This window comes from Xylocopa sonorina, chromosome 8, assembly GCF_050948175.1.
Source record: "Xylocopa sonorina isolate GNS202 chromosome 8, iyXylSono1_principal, whole genome shotgun sequence".
NCBI lineage: Eukaryota > Metazoa > Arthropoda > Insecta > Hymenoptera > Apidae > Xylocopa > Xylocopa sonorina.
Genome location: NC_135200.1, coordinates 11,742,479 through 11,763,692, shown reverse-complemented (window position 1 = coordinate 11,763,692; position 21,214 = coordinate 11,742,479). Strand labels below are relative to the sequence as shown.

The following is a 21,214-nucleotide window of genomic DNA, read 5'->3' as shown; positions in this document are numbered from 1 at the left end:
AGAGAGGGAGAGAAGAACGGACGAGAAGGTAGAACGGAGAGGAAACTAGCCGCTGGTAGCCGTGACCTTGTCTGGTACCCGACCCCACCGTGTGCCTTGGCTTCCACGCATCCTTGCCACCCCACTCTGCGAAGCGGCCAGAGAACGCATCGGAAAGAGAGAGAGAGAGAGAGAGAAAGAGAGGACGAGAGGGAGAGATGGAGCCGCAGAAGTAGAGAGAAAGGAACGAGCGGATGGATGAGGTGGTGGTAAGGTAGCCGAGAAGGTGCCCGCGAAGGTAGCCGCGCGACGACCAGCAACAGGAGGTGGGACGCCCGTTCGTCCACCGATTGTTACCTAATTTAATGAGCGGCAACGAGCAGCACGTGTCCGTGAATAACCGAAAGCTCGTTAGCGCGTCCGTCGTTGGCCAACGACGACTGTTTTTCTGCATTTCGTGCGTTCGCCAGGAATCGAGGAGGTTCTGGTAACGCGTTCGGTGCCTCGGTTGATCGGCAAAGGTGAAGGTTTTAATTAGAGGAACAAATACGGCAATGGGAATACACGATGATACACGGTGGATGAGTCGTTACGAAGTAATATGCCTCGTAACGCTAAAGCAATAAAAATTCTACATCACGAGACAGATTTGTGACGCAGATTACAGTTCAAATAGAAGAGAGACACGTTACGTTTCTAATAGTGTTTAAATACAACCGTAGTTTTATTCCTAGGATTACCAACCGAGTAGAAAATTATTGACTCAGCGTTAAAGCGGCGATTAGCTGACATTAACACGTGCATACGTAGTTACCGAGAAAACGATAAAGCACGTACACCGAATAATACTCGAGCGTAAATTTCTCGAAAAATCCCGAACAGTTTCGAGCCTGGTGAATAGGATATTTGAAACGACGGTGCTGGTTAAAAGCGAAAGGTTTCGCTTCGCGGTCGAGGCTCGCGTAATTCAGCCGGAAATTACGAACCGTCACCGGAAGCGCGTCCGTGGAAATCAAATACTTGAGAAAATTTATCGGGGACTCATCGGTTTCTCGGAAGCTCCGCTCCCTGGGTGACGAGCCAACTAGCTGGTTTCCAAGTGGCTAAGCGTATAAACGATAACGTGGCGGAGGATCGCGTCGATCGCCACGATTTTTTGGAGGGCCTTGAGGATTATCTCGGTTCTACCTGGCCGAGAGGCGCTCGCGGCGAACAGAGACGATCTTTCTTCGAGCCTTGGCGTGATAATCGGCTGGTACGCTAACAAGGAACAGATGTTCCTGGAAACGGGGCGATCTTAAGTCACCGGGCAAACTCCGCTCCGTTTGACGCGGACAAATTTGTTTGAGGAAAGTTTCGCAACTCTGCTCGTCCCGCACGAGGTGTAGGTGAAATTGAAATTACGAAACTTCCAGCGGCACAAGTTAAATCTTCGTTTAGCCTCCGCGACTGAGTCTAACGTCGAGCGTAAAAAAACACTTTACTTTAAACGAGCCATTAGAACTGAAAGTGTCTTGGCGCGCGTGTTGAAACCGTCGATTTCTACCTGGCGATATCGCCGAGCCGATTGCGTCGCCGTATCGTCACCCTTCCTTGATCAGAAATTCAATAACGTCGTCCAATAAAAAGAAAGAGGCAGAGAGAGAGAGAGAGAGAGAGAGAGAGAGAGAGAGAGAGAGCGATAAAATTGGAGTAGAGAACGGGATCATGTGGTATCGACACAGCATACGGTCGTTCCTGAATGCAACCTCATCGAAGACAGAGAGAAGCTTCTTCCGGCGGATGTGCAGCGGCTACGTGTCGTTGACACATCCTGCTACCAGGACGACAATAGCAATCGCCCTCTCCTCTTCCTGGTTCTACGCGGCAATTGCGCAGCGTTACGCTCGCGCCCCACGAACAAAGTTGACGGTCGATCTCGAGGAGCGAACCCTGGGTGGCGAACCCTCGCAGAAGACACCATCGCAGCGAATCGTCGCGTTAACGAAACGCTCGAGCACAGCAAGAAGGCTTGCCAAGTTGCGCCTGTTGAACGCAACGCTGACGCTTCGCGAGCTCGCGCCGATCGAGGTCAAGATCGCGTCTTCGCCAAGTTCATCCACCGATCGAACCCCTCGGAGACACGAAAAGCCAAAGAAGTCAAAGGACCACGGCGCGAACGATGGAGGAGGCGGTGGTGCGCCTCCGTGGGTCACGGTGGAACGTCACGAAGGTAAATGGTACCGGCGATAACGTCGCTCGTATTATTAGCATCGTGTAAACGTGTCTGTTGGCCGTGAAACCAGTGAAAGTATTCCATGGACGAGCCGCGCGGATACTAGAGACGCACACACCGGGGGCCCCGCGGTTTTATCACGAACACAAACGCCGCGTTCACGGTGCGTTCTCGCTCCTCTCTCGGCCGCTCTCTATGTGATGAAATTCTTTCGAGCCGGCCACCGCAGGCGCGGCCAGATCTGGGCCTTTGTCCTCTTTGTCTGGACCCTTCTGCCTCGGCCGCAGGCTCGACGGACGGGACGAGTCTCTCGTCCCACGAGCCCTGATCCTTCGTCTCGTCTTCCCTCGCTCCGCTTCTTAGCTCGTGCGATTACGAGGGCGGACAACCGAGTTACTTGTCATCGGGATTGTCCTCGATTTAAAAAAGTAGAGGACAGTTCTGGATCTCTTTTTTTCCAATTTCTTATCGCAGTATATATTTTGAATCGACAGTGAAAGGGTTAATAGCGCTCGTATTCATCTCGATAGGCTGGTAACTCTGAAATTTTCTTTAGAACCAGCGCGCCGTGTGTCGAAACTTCGGTCGATACCGAATACCAAAAATGGACTTCGTACATCGAGTTGTACCACAGGTCGATTTCTTCCGAGCGGCCAATTCCCCCGGTCGATTAACGTCATTAATATTCATCGATTTCTCGGTGTACCGTTGTTGTGCGTCTCTCGTCTGAGAAATTTTCGGGGCGGACGCAGATGGAGCGTTTCCCAGCGAGCCGGCTGACGCTTTCCACGTCATTAGCATTCCCTGGGAGTGAGTCAAGATCGATTGCAATGAACGCGACCCCGCTGGCATCGAGACGACGGGCTTCTTATGGTAGCGCGATCTTTCGTCCGCGGAGAGGAGGATGAAAATTACGAGATCGCCGCCGGTGTCCCCGTTCGACGGTTTCCCTTTCGAATCTTATTGTTTCGCGAGCGGAGCGTACAAACGAGCGTCACGCCGCCGAGGATACAGGTAGATCGTTTTCAGCCGGCGATCGATCGAGCGTAACCTGCGCGCTTCTTGCGGCAATCGGTGGCTGACAGGTCTGCGATTACGCGAGACACGTGGACGGACCGCGAGAAATCTTGCCAAGAACTCGATTACACTGGGAACCAGGGAAATTTCCGTAGGCGAAAACAGAGACGGCCAAGTGAAATCGATCGTAATTAGCGACGAGCAACGGATGCACTTTGCAGCGTCAAATCGATCGCAGGTGGCTCGTGTCACTGCTCGAAGCGAATTCGGGACCACGGTTGACCGATCGTTTCGTCGGCGCCGTGTCGAAACTGGCAGTTCTCCTTTCACTAATTGTAAAGGAGCCGGGGGACCGCGAATGTGCGAGAGAAATTTGCGAAATCGCAAACGCGGCCCGTAGAGCTCCAAGCTTTTACGAAAGCGTTTTACGGTCCCGCGCGGTGAAAGAAGCCACCGGCCGAGAATTCGAAAAGGAAACCTGTCGAACGAAGAGTTGCGCGACGCGTTACGAAAAACAAGTCCGGGGGGAGCTGGTTCGAGGCGACGACGGCGATGACGAGGATCGTCGAGCGTAGTCGGGGGAGCGACCTAAGAAGAACACGCCTATATCCCCTGCGAAACGGGCTGTTCGCCGTGGAATCGACCATCCGACCGGTTAAACAACCGACGTTATAGCTCCTCTCCGCGAGCTAGGTACCCTCGGCTGTAATTTCGAGCGGCATCCTGCAAGGTTCGCGGTCTCGTTTAAATAGACGTTGCCACGGGGCCTTTTTTTTTATTCTTGTTGCGATGGGATGGCGAAACAGAAAATCGCTCGGTCTCGGAACCGACCTTTTCAGAGCTCGGAAAGGGAAAGCGGAGCGCGGTGGTGCGCCCGCTCGGCAATTTACGAATGATATCGGCTCACGATGCGACCCATCGATCGCGATCTAACGGGAGAGGAGATCGGTAACGGAGCGAGGCGAGACGAAAAGGTCGGTGGATGCTAATTCGTCGGAAGATAGGCATCGTCCTGCCTCTCGTAACGGCTAGCCAGAAAAACGATTTCACCGGCCGAGGAGGGTCCCCGGCGGCGCGTCGATTTTTCATTTCTATCTGCTCGTCTCTGTCGCCCCCTTCGAGGAGATCCAGTCCTCGTTTCCCCGGCAGGAGGAAGAGAAGAGAAAGAGAAGTGGAGGGCGGGACGAGCACGAGGCCCGCATACCGCGTACGGGACCATTGTGAACCAGACTTTCGGGTTCGACGATAAATAAAAACGAATCATAAAAGGGGAACGGCGATAGAGAACGGGGAGTAACGACGAAATGGCCCGTGCAGCGGAGCAGCCCAGGGCTTCGAGGCCCTCCTCCCTAAGGCAACAAAGGGGTCTGGCCTCTCTTTGTGATCGAAACATTTTCTAATGCACCGGACCCGTGCCGCCGTTCGAATATTTCAGCCCGATTAACGAGTTTCGCCGGTCTACTCGGGAATGTGGGAACCAATTAATCCCGTAACGTACCGGCTTTCGAGCGTAACTCGAAATTTATTCGCTCGTGAAATTCGAACCGTAATGAATTCCCCTCTAATTCGCTTAACGTAATTTCAATTCTTCGCTCGAAACGCGATTACGAACGATTAACGTTTGACGATCGCTCGCGCTGCGCACTCCTTCCATGATCGACGTTCGACTTTTAATCACGATGCTTCAACGAGAAGCATCGAAAACGTGAACAAAAATAGGGTTACACGTGCGTATCGAGGAAGCACACGATTGTAGGATAAAAGGCGTCGCCAGTTGAGCGAGCTGGAGAAGAACCGTCGAGTCTTATCGATCGATCGCGCAAGGTGCCTAGGAAAATGGAATTCTTTCGCTGGGATCAACGTTCGTCGTCTAAGCTGGGCGCTCTCGACGTTTTCCGCGCTGACGAGCAGCGTGGAATAAAGAAACCGGTGGATCAACGACGAAACGCGTTCCTGATAAGTTCGAGAGGCGGCGCGCACGTTTTCACGTCCCCGGGTCCTCCTGGCTCCGATCTCTTTCGTTCCTCGCGCCTCTTTCTCCACGGATCTAGCCAAAGCTCTAGCCCACGCCGCGGCTCGTCTCAAAGGATCTCCTTTCTGGAAACGGTCGCGTCTCTCGATGCCTTTCACAAAGAGACGCGAGCAGAGTCCCACGACCTTCGCGCGAGCCGCGTTCCTGCGTGTGCACACGGCCGCTCTCGCCGCCTGCTCGTGCACTCTTCCTCTCCGTGCCTCCTCGCGAACACACAAAAGTCCGCGTCCCGGTCGCTATTCGCACGGAAAATGTCAATTTGCCAGCGGACGATCCGCTTGCGCAACACCCCGTGGACGCGTCCATCGACTGCTCGCCATCGAGAGCCGACTTCCTCGCGGCCCAAGCTTGCTTTTTCCTCACGTTCGCCGATACGAGATCGAGTTTAGCGTTTTATCGAACTGCTCGGTTAATCGCTGATTAACTGGCGTTACGAGCGAACGCGATTATTGGTAACGTTGTTTTCAACTGGCATATTTAATGTACGTGTTACGAAGAAATGACGTTTTATTGATTTAATTAAAACGTGTTTCTGACGAAATCGTTTCTGCTCGAGTAAATAATACAGTCACCCATCGATGGAGGCGTATGCGTCACTCGGATACGAGTTACGCGGTATCGAATGCGTTAGAAGCAATTAGTAATCTAACGTTAACCGAAGGAATAATTACGCTGGCGTACCTGTTACTTATTCCTCGAACGTGGACCTACGACATCTCGTTGAGCCTCTCTTACATCAATTGTTTGCAATTTACTGTTGCCCCCTTCTTCTCTAATTTCTGAACTCGTTCGACTCGCACGACGGCAACAGCGACGATACATAACCGATCAGCTTCGAGCGCTGCTGGTCCTGACAATGGCTCTGAATTAACTGGCTCTATCTCTGTTTACATTTCCCATCGCATGTCGTAACTATATATACATTAGATACCACATTACGAACCAGTAACTGACTTAACTCGTATTAATACCCGCTGAGCTATGTTGCAATTATCTGCGTTAGATACATTATCAACCGATGACTGCACGAATGCCTCGTTACACATTGCTGGAAAACACGAGCCGCAATTTCTGAGAATTCGTGAACGTCTCTAAGCGAAGCTCGCTTCTTCGGAGAGATTCCTTTAATCCTTCGACGAAACGCTCGCACACTTTTATCCGTTGCCTCTCGAATCTCGCAACGCCAGCCATAAAAATTCACTTTTAGCCCAGGAGCGTGAAGATCGCTCAACGCGTGTGTCCCCGACACAGAAAAGCGCGTGCCCTTTCTCCGCGTCCGAGTCGTTTCAAAAGCGTTCGCGGGGCGGACGCGTAGAGCCCAACAGGGCCCGCGTGGCGTCGTCCATCGTCGAAAGTAGCCACAGATCTCTCCGCCTCGGCCAAGAATGGGAAAGCAAGAGTTCCTCGAGACAGAGTGGAAATTCGGCGAGACGAGGGCCACCGTTCGTTCGTTCGTTCGTTCGTCGGTTGCAACAGCGAGAGCGGCGAGGGCCCGATGAAAAATGCAGACGGCGAATTACACGAGTCGATACGCGTTTTATCGGCCGGTGTATCGCGTGCGCTCGATAAAACCGCTTACAGCGAGGGCTCTGACCGATACCGTGGCTTCAACTACGTAGCTCTCGCCGTGAAATCGTACAAAGGCCTTTGTAGTCGCGTTCGCCAGTCGGAGCAACAGCTTCGTTTCCACGCGGTTATCACGCGAACCGTTTTCAGCGAACCCTCTCGCCCCGTCTTGTCGATCGTACGCCAAGAATTCTGGATAGAACCGCGTTCTAATTGCTAAGCCGCGCGTCCAAGAGAGACGACGCTACACCTAGACGCGACGAGGATCGAACAGAAATTACTCGGTAGAAACGGGAGCAGAGAGAGAATAAAAAAGAAAATAATGGAAGAATCTCAGACGCGTTACGCACACTGGGAATCGAGGTATTGTTAAACGAGCGATCCTCTCGCGCGATGGAAGAAAATCGTGCAAGGGTACGAACGGTGCAAGATGTAGAAACGAAAGCATGAGAAGATTCTCAGATAACGAAAACGATGTTCTTCGAAGCTATCGCGTTTAATGGATCGTTAATTCGCGCGATCAATTTTCTGGTAGCTCTTCAACCGCCACGATTCCTCACTTCCGCCTATGGCTCGTATATAAGAACCTGCCATTTCCTTCTCACTCGTCTGCTCACGAAAAATCGAGCAATCTGGACCACTTTGGTGTACGATGATTTAGCTCGCTACTCCAGATTCCTGTACGATGAACTCTCTCTCTCTCTAACGTTTCACGGTTCCAAAAAACCAAGCGAGGGGGACCGCAAGGCCCTGTTCTCCCGGTGGCACACACTTCTTGGGTCCGTAATTCGTAAAAGTGTTGTAAGAATCGAGCGCGTGCACGGCAGAAGGTGTGTGGCAACGCGAGCCGCGCGAGTTTCACAAATGGGTCAGTCTCGCCGGCGTGGCAGCGGTGGCTCGTTCCACGCCGTTTCGTATACGTTTGGAAATATATTTATTGTCGCTTACGAAAATGCCTCTCCGTCGTCGAGCCGCTCTCCCCCGCGGCGTCCTTTTCACGCTCGTCTTTCGAGCGTACGCGCGACGAATCTCAACGCCACGCGTTCTCCGCGAAACCACGGAGATCGGTCGCGAGCCATTTCGCTCGGCAATCGTTGCTCCCTTCCTTTTTTTTCCTCTCTCTCTCTCGTCTTATGCGCTCGTCGTACGACAGGCTGGGATCGACGAGACGCGTCCGCGAAATTCGCAGCGATTTAATGCGAGCACTCTCGACGACGTTTCGAGTGCCGCGTCGCTTATCCGGGTGACGCATACGTTTTCGCAGATGGATGACTGTTTTACTTACTCACGTAGAGGAACAGCCTCGCGCGGTATTTATGAGTGTATAAAGCGATAAAACGTCGCTCTTGTAATGGTACGAATATACGAGTGGCCTGGGAATTATAGCGGTGTCGGGTTTAAGACGTTTTACAAACATCCTGACACCTTAAACTTCATTTCCTTGGATGCTCGGTTTATGCTCCATTTGATACCACGAAAAATAGCTCGTATCTGCTAACTTTTATTAATCGCTTCGCATACACGGTTGAAAAATAAATTACTGAAGATACTACGGTAATCTTCGATGTAATTGTAATACGTTACGATTGTTCGCGGAGTCTCGTAAAACATTTCTAGACAATGGGCATCGAGATCGAAGATAGTTCGGACGGTGGAATAATGTAGAAAATACGGGAATAAGCAAAGGAAACGGGAGAGCAATAAAGGGAACTAAGTTGAATCAAATGGATCGGCGAGGAACCTGGCGGTGGATCCGTATCGGGCATTAATCACCATCCACCGCGGGCGTCGCGAGCGCTCGTTCAAAGGAGCGGCGTCGATATTCCCGTTCGTAGATGGCTGGGACGCGGATGCTCCCGACTTTATCGGGCATCTGGTTGCTCAGTGGGTCACGGAGCGGCTGCGAGGAAGCCGGCGGCGATCCGGAATCGGCGTCTAGGAGCTAAGCGAAACGAGCCGCCCGCGTCGTCGATTTATCGCCGCGGCGTCGAGCGTGCGCGCGCGCGCCGCTCGTTTCGCGGCGTCACGATTGTATTTAAATTCCCCGGGGAATTGCCGCCATTTGTTCCCAACCGGAAGACCGTTTCGCCGGGCGATGGATCGATAAATTTCGCGGGCAACGAAACCCGCGGAACGCGGCACGACGAGCGTTCCTCGTCGTCGCGTCATCGTTCGTTTCCCTCGACCTCGAAGAAACGAATTGCCTGGGCGGAGAGAGAGAGAGAGAAAAAATGATAAAAACTAAAAAGGAAGAGAGGCGAAGAGCGGCTCTGGTTGCGGTGCTCTCGTAGAGCCTCTAAACGACGGACGTCGAGGGTCCGAGGTTCCAATTAGAGCTCGTTAGGAATGCGTTTCGAGGCCCCTCATTGGTCGTAAAGCTCGCGAGATAACGCTCGAGCCGCGCGTCTTCCGCGCGCCGACCCGTTGCACCCGCCTGGCGAACCAGCCAGACGCTGCCGGCGAAAATGCTCGGCTCGAGTGCCCTCGAGGGCAGCGCGCGGATCGTTCGGGACAGCTTCGACGTACGAGCCCCGTCGCGTTTCAAACGAGACGAGATTCGGTGGTTCACCGACGTCGAGAATGTTAGAAGGTATCAAAGCGGCCGGAAAATCCTCGGGAAACGGTGAAAAAAAAAACGTGGTCGCGGACCACGCCAGGACGTTAATTAAATTAGCTTCTAGCCGACAGACGCCTCGGTTCTCCGAGTGGCGGGCAATTAACGCAGCCCTGAGGACGAGGGGCTGACTTTAATTAACCGGCGACTGGCTGAGAGCGTAACGAACGTTCTCCTCTCTCTCTCTCTCTCTCCCTTCTTCTTTTACGATGTAGGATATTGTGTCATGAATTACGTCGTTAATAACGCGTCGGGTGTTGCACGGGTGCTTCGCGTTTCTCGCGTGGGTTTATACGTGAGGTAATCCGTAAGACGATTCGACGCGATCCTCTTCTTCGTTCGACGCTTCGAGGACGAGCCGTGGAACGGAGCGAGTTCGACGCCTCCTGTTAGCCGTCTGGGATCGACAGGCGAAGTGCGTGCTCGCGACGCCCGGTCTTCGGTAAATAATTAGCTCCATTCAAGGCTGAGCCAACGGCGACAGGGTTCTCCACTTTAGCCGGGGTCTGTTCGTTTGACTTTCGCGAAATCTTTTCCTCGCAGCGCGCGAGCGATTCTTGGAACCAGGCTCGAATCGTACAGGGCCAATTCTCGAGGAGCCAGCCGCGTTTCCACGTCAATTGCGAACCGGGTGGACAACGACGGACCCCTGTCGTTAATGTCCCCGCGTTTGCGGTCGGCTCTCTCGAAAGGCTAGAAACGGCCGCGCAGACGAGAGAAGAGAGTAGATAATTGAGGGAAGGGAAAAAGTTGGCGAGGAAGGGCGCGCAGCGGAGCGCGGGAGTGTCGAGGATAAAAGGAAGATTCGCCGTAAAAAAAGAGGGCCTAGAGCCGCGTGTGGCTCGTGTACGTTAATTAAAAACGGTGGAAAGGAAGTCGGCAACTAAGAAGGGCGAGGCTGAATGAAAACAGCTGCTGGTACTCGATGACGACACGGTCTAAGAGCGCGCTCGGCATCGACTAAGCCCGCTGGACGCCTAGCGACGCCGTTAGCGCCGCTATTTTCGCGCATAAATATAAACCGTCGGGCCACCAGCGTCATCTCCACTCGCCTCGCCCTTTTCACTCTCCCTTTCCGCGCGGTCGCTCTACTTCTTTCGATTTCCCAAACGAAGTTCGAAGTTTGGAAACGTTCCGCTTATAGTTCTCGCCTCGACGACTAATCCCTTCGAATTTGGTGCGGTTGGACGCGCGCGATCACGATTTCGGAATGGATGCGTGAAAATAAACGATCTCGCTCGAGAGGAGCGTTCGCGACCGCCGCGAAACCGCTGCTCAGCTGTCGACGAGGACCCCACCGGTCCATCGTGGATCGTTCGATCTAGTTGTTGTAGAACAATAAACGGAGGCGAGGCTGGAAAGCTTCTCGTAGAATGTAGATCGAGTTATAAATGGTAACGAGGTCGAAAAATGCTAGTCGCGCGAGTCGTTTTATCGAATTCTGTTCTAAATCGAACGCACAAGGGTAGAGGGAGGGGCACTTAATTGAACTTTTCTTTCCTTTTCATGCAAATAAACACGCAGCTGCCATCGAAAAACGTACCCCGGCAATGTTGGTCAATACGAGCCAGATGTTCAATGACGTACACACCTCTTTTCATCCGGCGATCGCCGACAAAGCGAATTCTCAGCGAATTTAAAAAAAGAATTCCTTTATCCCGCCGCGCGGAAACTATTCGCAGAATGCTCGCGGCGTTACGTATGCAAATCTATAAGAAGCCGAACTACGTCCGACGATTTCGATTCACCCGTTCGCGCTCCAATAAATTCAGCAAATCCAAAGTCCACGATTCGCCGCGAGAGATATATAAATTGAATACAATGGTTCCTGGTTGGCCAGCGCGCGTCCCTTCTCGAAAGAGCCGCGCGGTCGAACCGCGCGTAGGCTTATGTCACAGCCAATGAAACCCTGGATCTCGTTCGTCCTGCTAATTTCGCTACAACCTCCTGCCACGGATCGACGAGGGATGAGCTCGCAGGGAGAAGCTGGGCTGGAGCGCACTTGCCCCGTCGACGACGCGTCCGCGGTCGACAGCCCTCGCGCGGAGGAGAGAGAGGAGAGTGAAAGCAGCGTGTCGTCGAGAAGGAAATGCCTCCCTTTCGACCGGGTGTTCTATTACCAAAGAACGGTACGCGCCGCACAACACGTGGCGTGTAACGTGTTGGGTGTGTATTTCGAGACCGGGACCCTGTTTCGCCTGTCTCTCCTGTCGTTCGCCCGTGGTCTTCGCGGGCGGCGCACATGCGTCCACCGGCAGGAAAGACCCAGAGTAACGGTACACCTTCTGCGGCGAACCCGGGGTAGAGTGACATTTTCGCTCGGCGAGGAAGCAGGTGAATTACGTCGGGGATTAAAGTTCGCTTCGGAGCTGGTTGGGAAATCAAAGGCTGGCTTCGATCGATCGACTTTCGTCGGGGTGGATTTCGAAGCTCTCTTAAAGGAACGATCCACCTACTCGAAGCATTTCTATTTTAACGTTGATTCGGGACATTAACTGCTGAGTAAAAATTGTAGAAGATCGTTCGCGTATTTCGTGGAATTTAAAGGCTGATTGTATCGTTAGATACGAGATGTATGGGCTTTGAAATTTACAGTCTACAGAATTGGATTCCTCAAATTTTCTGTGTTACGCGGACTAAGAAGAGCGTAAATAAACTGATGTAATCGTGTATCGTCGAACAGAAGCGATGCGAGCTCGATTTATACAAAAAGCAGCTAATGTAAAACGACCAGTTTAGAATTCGAATCTGGGTGACTGAAAATATTCTTCCGGAAGCGCCACTTGCAGGGATACTCGGAAAAGCGGCACTCGGATCGCACGTGTTTCGCGTCGTTCGAGTGGAAAACAGGTGCCAGCAGATGCAGGTCCGTGGAACGATCGTAAGAAGGAAAAGTTCCAAGATGGGAACCGGGCAACCGCCCGTTGGAGAAGTCTGGATGCGCACTGACAGGCATGCTCCACGAACAAAGAACGTTCCGCTGCTCCGAACCTTGGCACGGGTCTCCGGAATACATCCGAACTACACCAACGGGCAACCTCGAGCCGAACGCTCGCTTCTGCCAGTCGAAGCTTCTTCGAGGAAATGGATCTCTGTTGGCTGGCTATGCCAGTCACGCCTGTACTTCGAACACCATTGTCCTGTCCGGCTGACTCGCCGAATATTACCGTTCTCGCGCGAGTATTATCATATTCAGGAAGTCCTCTGACTGAATACGAAGTGGCTCCCCGTTCGATATCGAGAGTTCCGCGAATTTTCCCCTGAAGAGGACCGTGACCACCTAGTCACGACGGCTAACTGTCTTTGTTCCGTTTTTTTTATTTTCATTTGGCGAGGCCTCATCCCTGAGAGCGTACTGTTGCATCGATTCCTCTGGAGTAAAGGTCGTGAGAGCATTTAATTCAAAGCTTTTTTGGAACGCTATTATTGAGTACCATAGTATCGTAAGATCAGATTCAGAAGTGGAAAATATGTTAATCATTTCGTTGTTCGTAACATACCACTGTCACTACTTAAATTTTCTATTTGTGTAATGAGAGTTATAGGAAAAATGTTGTACAACTTCCGCTGGACCGTTTCAGCCAACCAACTTTCATCCCCTAAAAAAAGTCGCCCTCCACGCGCGATCGACGCGGCTGCGAGAAATTTATCGCGCGTACCACCACGGAACGAATCATCGATTTCTTTGTCGGTGCAGCGGACAAGAAAAATCGTTGGAAAATCTACCCTCGACAAAAGCTTGTATTCGACCAGGCTTGGAATTTCCCCTCGACGATATCGAACGATCCTCCGATCGTAAATATCCAGATGGATCTAGCCGAGTTCGCACGAAAATTGCCGCTGCCACCCTGACGTATTTATTAACAAAACCCGCCGCGTTTTCGCTTTCGCGTATCCATAATAAACGTTTCCTCTTTCCCGTGCCCCGACCAATCCAGCAATCTAGGTCGTTAACAGGCTCCTCCTCCTACTCGACACTAATATTTTACGCGACTGCTGCCACCTACATCCCGAAACTCGTATTCTTTCTCCACTTTAGTCGCGGCGACGGTACACTTTTATGTCAGAATGAACTTGCCAGAAAATATGGATCGAACCGTAACGGTTGACGTGGAGCGTAGTAATCTATGCGAAAATTTCGAGCTCGCTTAAAAATACCTTCACTGCGTCACCACGATTTATTCGCCTGCTATCATCCACGATCCTTAATTACTTTCGTCGAGCGTCGATACTCGTACATTATGTACGCGTAGAAGTCGGGTATCGATAAAAGAAAAAAAAAAACGTGCCACGCATCGAAGCCAGTCTGATCTACGAACACACCAACGATCGTTTACGGTGACGTTCTACACGGTTCGAACGTTACAGCCCGTTGACACGCGAGGTCTTCTAAGCGTGTTATTCCGCGGCTAGTAGAACCAGCCGTCCACTCGCGCGCACATGGTCCTGACGTTTATCGGACGCGTCGCGAACTCGCCGCTGTTGTGTCGTTAAACAACTAGCAGCTGTTTCGCGAGCCAGAGCCGCTTAAACGGCCACCGTCCGTGAGAGCTCCGACGCCAAAGCCGCTCTCGGCTTATTGTCGGTTATCCTGACGTCGATAATACAACGCCAGCGGTTTCCGCAGGATCCGAACACCCCTTTGCGTCGTCCTTCGACGAGGAAATTTTATTATCGCTAAAATTAAGCTACCATCTCTTGGACACGTAACGAGGAGGTTTCATCAGAAAGTTACGATGGAATCGTTCAACTTTAACGAGTTAACGCTCCGTTATTTGAGTTGCTTGGAATGTTGAAAGATAAGATTCGTGTCTTCTTCGCGAATCATACGAGTAGAAATTAGCAATGTGTTATGTCGAGAATCGTGATACGTGTGTAAGGGGTATGTGTGCCAACAGTTGAAGGTGTGTGGCGTATAAGCTAGGAGGCAAAGTTAGTTGATATACAAAGTATGTAACAATCTATTTCCCTCGAGACGGACGTGTACGAAGAAATAGCTCCGAAATTGAACTTCGTAGGGGCCCCCGAAATTCCTTAATCCGACCCTGGTGACATTGTCGGTATTGATCGAACCGTTACGCAACGAATTTGCCGAGAATTAAAGGGAATAATGAATGAGAGAAAGGAGATTCGACCCGTGGCTACGATCGGAGCGAGTAAGTCATTCGTATCGCATGTACCGCGAGCTCGAGTTTCCCCCAGCGAGACTAGATACCGCATTACGCGTGAATTCAGTCCCAAGTAGGAAACGCTGACTTCCTACAACGTTTTACGCTCGTTTCAATTATGGTAGAACCTCGAAGGATCGATCGAACGCGTTATCAAATATCGGAGCGATTCCTCGCGCGAAGACTGGAAGTCTCAGCCTCGATTGCGACGAAGTTTGAAAAGTCGTAGTATCGCAACGAAGAGTGCGGAATGTATTTTTTCCAACGAGAGTCGAAGGCTTGAAAAACACTGTTATCGTGGAGCAAGAAGTCCGTGACGACAACGGACTCGCGAAGTTCAAATCGAGACGCGTTTCGTGCGGACGATTACCACGAACCGCGCTTCCGCGGAACTTTTCACGGTGCGATGAATTCGCGGTAGTTTCTGATATTCCCACGAAGCAAGCCAGCAGTCGTGTTTCTTTCGAGGTGACTACAGTGCGGGACGAGCGTCACACGCACACGACGGCTCTTTTATTTTGCCTGGCGTATCGGCTTATCGAATCTCGTCCGGATTGTATATACGACGTGATTGCCGAGACGGCTGGGCAAACAACACTGACCTCGAGGCACAGGAACACGAGCAATGTGTCGACAAACTTCGAAGTTTTTTCCTCGAGCGACCAGGGCCGACGGTTCGGCGTACGCGAGATTCAACGCACGTTCGAACGCACCTGCGATACCACGGGAGCACAGAAGTGATAAAACTCGGACAAAGGATTCACTTATGGACATCGATATGTAACACTGATGCACGAATATCCGTTTCTAACTAGTCGAAAACACTGGTTTACAGAAACGAATGCCAACTGGATGCGTATCCCTCGATGCATCGAGACGTCCGTCGACGCGTCCAAGGGCTTCCTACGGCCAGACTCCGGAGCGGAGGGGCGAGTTTCGGATCGGAGCGATTTGGTACCACAGCAGCCGATTTCGAATGCGATTTCCGTTGAAATCTCGAGTCGTCGTGCGAAATGAGAGTGTGGACGGGTAAAAGAAAAGAAAGGCTAGTAGAGATGCTTGGATGGACTTACGTTCGGCGAGCCTTCAGCGCCCAATCCATATCTCGCGCGACGTGCTCGGAGAGCTTCACGATGCCCCTCGTGTTTGGTCTCGCCGTGTTTTTATCCCTGATGTAATCAAAATATTGCACACTTCGCGCACGCACAACAGCACACAGCGTTTCTATCTTTCTTCTTGGCCGTGTTTCACCACTGGTCCGACCCGCTGCGCGACGAGCGGCTTGCGCGCGCATGTAACATATAACACCAGCTTTCTTGATCGCGTACGAAAGAAGTAAAAAAAAAAAAGGGATCGAGGGGGAAGGGAAGGAAGAGAGGAGGAGAGAAAGAGAGAGAGAGAGAGGGAGAGAGAGAGAGAGAGAAAAGGGAGGAAAAGAGGCGAGGCGAACGAAAAACCACGCCGAATCGACGCACAAGGGTAAACTAGCGCGCCGATCTTTAAACGACACACACTTGGCGACGATCCAACGAAGACTGAGCTCGTCGACGCTCGCCGACTGTGACGCGCATGGAGCCGCCCCAGTGGTGGGGAGGGGAAAAAGGCGGTGGGTATACAGTATACAGTCGCGTACCAAACGTTGCGAGCGCCCCGAGAGTAGTGTTCCTATCGCGCAGTGGCGCAGTTTGTTGTATTCGAACCTTACGCTTCGCTGATGAGACAATTTAATCAAATGATTCAAGATATAGATGACGCAGTGATTCCTTCTTCTTTCTTATTCTTCTCACAAATTGCTGATACGTTGTACTATCCATTTTTTCAACCATACGTGCTCTCTCCGTATGATAGAAGTTGATAACGATGATAACATCAAAATTAATGTTAACAAGAAGTAAATCCAACACTAATACAGAATTTCATTCTTGTTTTTATGGAATACAGATTCTCATCGTTCGACGACATCGTCTACGCTTCCAGGGATCCTGCTGGTCTGCTGGATCCGCACGCTTTAAGAGGGCGGAGTGCATAAATCCCGTGGATTTCGTACGAGGCTTCGACACCGTACTCTCGACACCCTACGCCAGTGTCTAAGCCTAGCCAGTGCCGAAGCGTTTACCCGGGGGGACTGTGCTATAGGGAAGGAGAAAAGAGAGAGAGAGAGAGAACGACCAACAGTCGAAGGGGTACGTACGATGGGTTCTTCCTCGTGCAGTGGGGTTTCGCGGAACGCTCCCTGAACCACGGCGGTCTGACGTCGAATTAACCCCGGAAAAATTGTGTGCGTGCATGACGCGCGCCATCGATGCGCGAGGGGGTGGCACGGCGAACAGCCGCTCGCAATTTGCACGATTTGCGTTTGTCTCGGAGAATCGCCGAGAATTTTTTCTAGCCCTAACCTTTTGCAAGAAAGTAAAAGAGCGCGTACCCGTGTCGAGGGATAGTCCGATGCGTACGTAGACTGGCGTGTTTTGCAAATTGCTCGAACCGTACCGTGAATCACGCACGCGACCCGACGCCGCATTTTATCAGCGGTGGAATAGGCGCGCGTTGGCAAAGAGCGGTTTTCGTAATGGTCGAGCGGCTCGCCGAGAAATCGATAACAGCGGAGATTCATTAAAGATACCGCGGGTACAGAGGCTTTCACGCAGCATGAAGGATCGGTCCCCGGCAGCCTCCTCTCCGGTTGGATCTGATATTAGACGAGCGCACGCTAGGGTCTCTCGCGCATCCCTCCCGTACCAGCTGTTCCGACGTTGAGTCAGCCTGACGAGTGCGTCTGCCCGCAACGATGAATACCCATCACATCGGCCTCGAGCTCCGAAATTCACCGGAACCGTCTTCCATTTAAGCGATTTTTAATATCCCCAGGCCCGTTCGATATCGCGTAGCGTCCAATATGGCGTGGCAACGCGCACGGTTCAAGAACGGATCGCGACTGGCTGTCGCGCGTGCCGCGGGAACACGCGAAACGGTTAATCGAAAGTGGCTCGAAAGAATGCAAATAGAAGCGAGAGAATCGTATCCGTTTCCGTTCCGATCTCTATCGACGGAAAGAATCAGTTTCGACGCGTTTCTCTAAACACGCGAACGGATCAGGAAGCGCGACGCGGTGTGTGTGATACGTCACAAAGTCGCGGCGAGCATTTCTCTCCCTTTCTCTGGCCAAGGTGTCCGACGATCAACGGACAGAGCGGTTCTCGCGCACCGCGACGAAAGGGAGAAGAGAGCGGCGGTCACGATTTCCGCGGTATAAAAGTCCGCCGTGCGTGTCCGAGGCGACGAGGACGAGCAGGACGCGCCACGTGAGAGGGAACGCGATTGGTAACTAACTCAGAGGGAGAGAGAGGTTCAAGGCCAGGGTGCCGCGAAGGGCTCTTTTTCGGAGACACAGAACCAGGTAAAAGGAAGTCGGACACCCGGAGGACCAAACGGAATGACAAATGTCCCGGGTGGACGGTGAAGGGAAAGGTGAAAGGAGCGTCGAGGACGGGGAGAGGGTCCCCCGTGTGACTGTCTGCGTGGCACAGAATTCAGGTGTGCCTAACCACGAGATTGATATCGACGTGTTTTATCTTCGTAGAAAGATCGTAGGTAGCGTTGAATGCAACGCGTCGACCGGACACCACCTCCTCTCTTTTTCTCTTTCGCGTCCGCCCCAGGAATTTCTTTCGACTTCGATCAACCTTTCTCCGTGTTCCTTCTCTTCTATTTCCTTCCCTCTCCCTCTCTCTCTCTCTCGACGTTAGGTGGAATAAAAATTGCGCGTTGTTGATTCAATCCTGCGTCACCCTCTCTCTCTCTCTCTCTCTCTCTCTCGACTACGAGCAAGCTCGAGCGGAAAAACTTGGAAATTCCAGGTTTCGTAACGCGAAACGAGAAACGAAGGAACCGTGCGTTGCACATCTGACCGGCAGTCTAGTCGATAAACGCGCGACAGATCGATGGCGAACGAATTCACGGAATTCTGGTGCGTGCGCGCGAGACACGAGAAAGAGCTCGAGTAATCCGGAGGAACAAAAACGGGGAGGTGTCGGCGGTGCGCGCGGTGAACAGAGCAAGCCGATCATCCCCCGCTCGACGACGGATTAAACGACGGCCACCGTGTTCAAGGGCATCGAGAGAACGCCGGAGGAACGATCGAATCGCGACGATATTGAAATCGTAATACCGCGGGGAACGCCGCGGGAACGTTCGTACGAGGCTTGGGTGCGCTCTGAAGAGACGATGGAAGAAAGGGAAAAAACGTAAAAGAGGAAAAAAAAAGAAGAACGAAGAGTCCCTGAGATTTAAATCCCTGCCCATTGAGACGAGCGGGATAATTACGGCGTAATATCGTGCAAAATAATAGCATCAAAAGCGCGGGATAATTAAATTCCCCTCGAAACTCGAGTACCGCAACCGGCTGCGGTACGACATCGCTCGGGTGGATTCGAGTGCGTTTGCACGGGTGCATCTCCTTTAAACTTTTGTCCGACCAGACGCACGCCTACCCACCCTCTCTTCTCGTGTATTGTGTATAAATTTTACGGAATATCCAAGCGAATTTTCGAGGTCAATGTCGAGTCCGTGCAAACGTATCGCGCTACGAATTATCCGCAACAACGTTAGCCGCGTTTTACCATCGTTTCGTCGTTACGAGCCTACGCAGGCTTCACGGATCAACCAGGATCAGTACCGTAAAAACTCTGTCCCTGAGGATCGTCCCCGAAACTGATGTCATAAATTGGACCCCGAATAGAATTCCGCGCGGGACGGAAGGGAAGTGGCTGTCGAAGATCCGTGGTTACCTGTACATTCGACCAGGTATTTAACTCGGGCGCGGGGCAAACTCGCTCGACAAAGAAAGGGAGCTGCACTCTGCCTCTCACCTGAATACATCCTCGACCTGAGATTCGAAGTAGATTTCGATGGCGCGCCGGTGGGTAAGCTACCCGCCTGCAGCGTCTTGCCCGCATTCGAATGCGATGGAAGCCAGGAGGAATAACCTGCGAGTCTAGAATTTCTCGGGTATTTCGTCTCGCGATCGGCGATGTCCACGAGCCAGCGACGATATTAACGAAAATACTGACTCGGCTGTTTCTTGAGTGCGGTCTCAGGGACGGAGGGGTGGAGCAAGGAGATAAAGGAAACGTTTATTTTGTTAACAGTCGGTCCCTCGAAGACGTGGGGCTGTTGAACTCTGGGAAGAATCGACGGTGACGTGCGCGATCGGACGAAGTTACGGTGGCGTCTTCGAGAACAAAGGGTGCCCCGATGGATGGCTGCGAAGGAGCCAGAAAGAGGGTGGTTCGCGAGGAAGCGAGGTAGACGCGAGTTTCATCCCCTCGACCGTGGAACTTTTGGAAATTTCGGGGCGGAAACTCGCGAGGGGCCAACCCGCGCTTTGATCGCTCGTCAAGTTCGACGCCGATGCGATGAGAGCACCGGACGGGAGAGAATGCGGCGGGTCGTAGCCGCGGAATTTTGAGGCGAGCGTAGTAGATTGCCGGAACGAGCGGCTCGCCAGAAGAAAAAGGCGAACAGAGGAGGAGGAAGAAGAGGAAGGTCATCCGTGGAACTTCGTTGCCAACTCGAGCGACACGCCGCCGCATTGTATGCAGATCGCGCGGCTGTAATTACAAATAGACGAGCCGATGCCGTTCCATCTTTCCACTTCCAGCGGGCTGCTCGCTTTCCTCTGGAGGAAATTTGGAAAAACTTTCGATGAAAAGATACGGTTTTTGATTAGAAAACGCGCATCATTTTAAGGTTCGCGATCGAAATGAAAGAGAAAAATTGGAGCAGGAAGTACCTACGTCTAGATTAACCATGGAAATCGACGGGTCCAGCAATTACGTCACGGTTTCGTATAATACGGACGTAATCGAAGCAGCTACTAATCCTCTCAAAGGATTAACTGCGCGGTAGGCAATACGGATTACGGGGATTTCTTCGATCGGCTACGAATTTCCACGAAACATCTGTACCAGTCCAACCGCGAAATTTAACGTTCTCTGCGATATAAACCAATGCGGAGGAGGACGAGGAGGATCAGGAACGAAACAAATAACGATCGACTGTTCGCCACGCGATCCTCTCCACCTGACCAAAGCTACGTATCCACGCTCGCTCTGCGAAGGCAACGTTTCCGTCAACTCACTTCTCCCCAATTCGAACGCGCGTCCGCATCTGGTCGGCCATGGCAAATGATACTCGCATCCGGCCGCGGTCACGAACCTTTCTCTTCCTCTGGGAAACGTACCGCGCACCGTGCCTTTCATCCCCGCTTCGTCGCACCTTCCACTCGGAAGCTGAAAAACCCGGGGCCTGTACCGTTAGAAAGCGGAGAGACACGTACCGCTCGATCTGCGTGAAACGTGCGCTGGTACCCCCGAATGCGTCGCGGAATTCGATGGAAAAATCGAACGCGACAAGAGACGAAGCTCGTAACGATCGGAATTTACGCTCGATCCATCGTCCGCGCGGGGAACGAGAGATAGAGAGAAGCAGAGAGAGAAAGAGTTGGAAGTAAAGCTCGCAGACGTTAGGACGGAAGGCTGAAGCACCGCGAAGAGACGGTTCTCCACGGCTGAACTTTGTTTCAACGTCGGCGCGCGGAGAGGAAGGACACGCGAGTCGGCCGG

The 21,214-nt window shown here is 52.2% G+C and overlaps 1 protein-coding gene across 2 annotated transcripts in view; it reads right to left on the bottom strand.

Annotated features, from left to right (window-relative positions):
- LOC143426475 (protein gustavus-like) overlaps positions 1 to 21,214 on the bottom strand; it is a 94,282-nt gene that overhangs the window by 19,163 nt on the left and 53,905 nt on the right. The window contains exon 1 of one of the 2 annotated variants that reach the window (XM_076899962.1): positions 15,665 to 16,135. The exons of the other annotated variant lie outside the window; for it this stretch is intronic. Within the exon in view, the coding sequence (XP_076756077.1) occupies positions 15,665 to 15,885 (221 nt within the window). The 5' untranslated portion in view covers positions 15,886 to 16,135. Of the gene's footprint in view, positions 1 to 15,664; positions 16,136 to 21,214 lie in introns of those variants that run through there. 2 annotated transcript variants of the gene reach the window in all.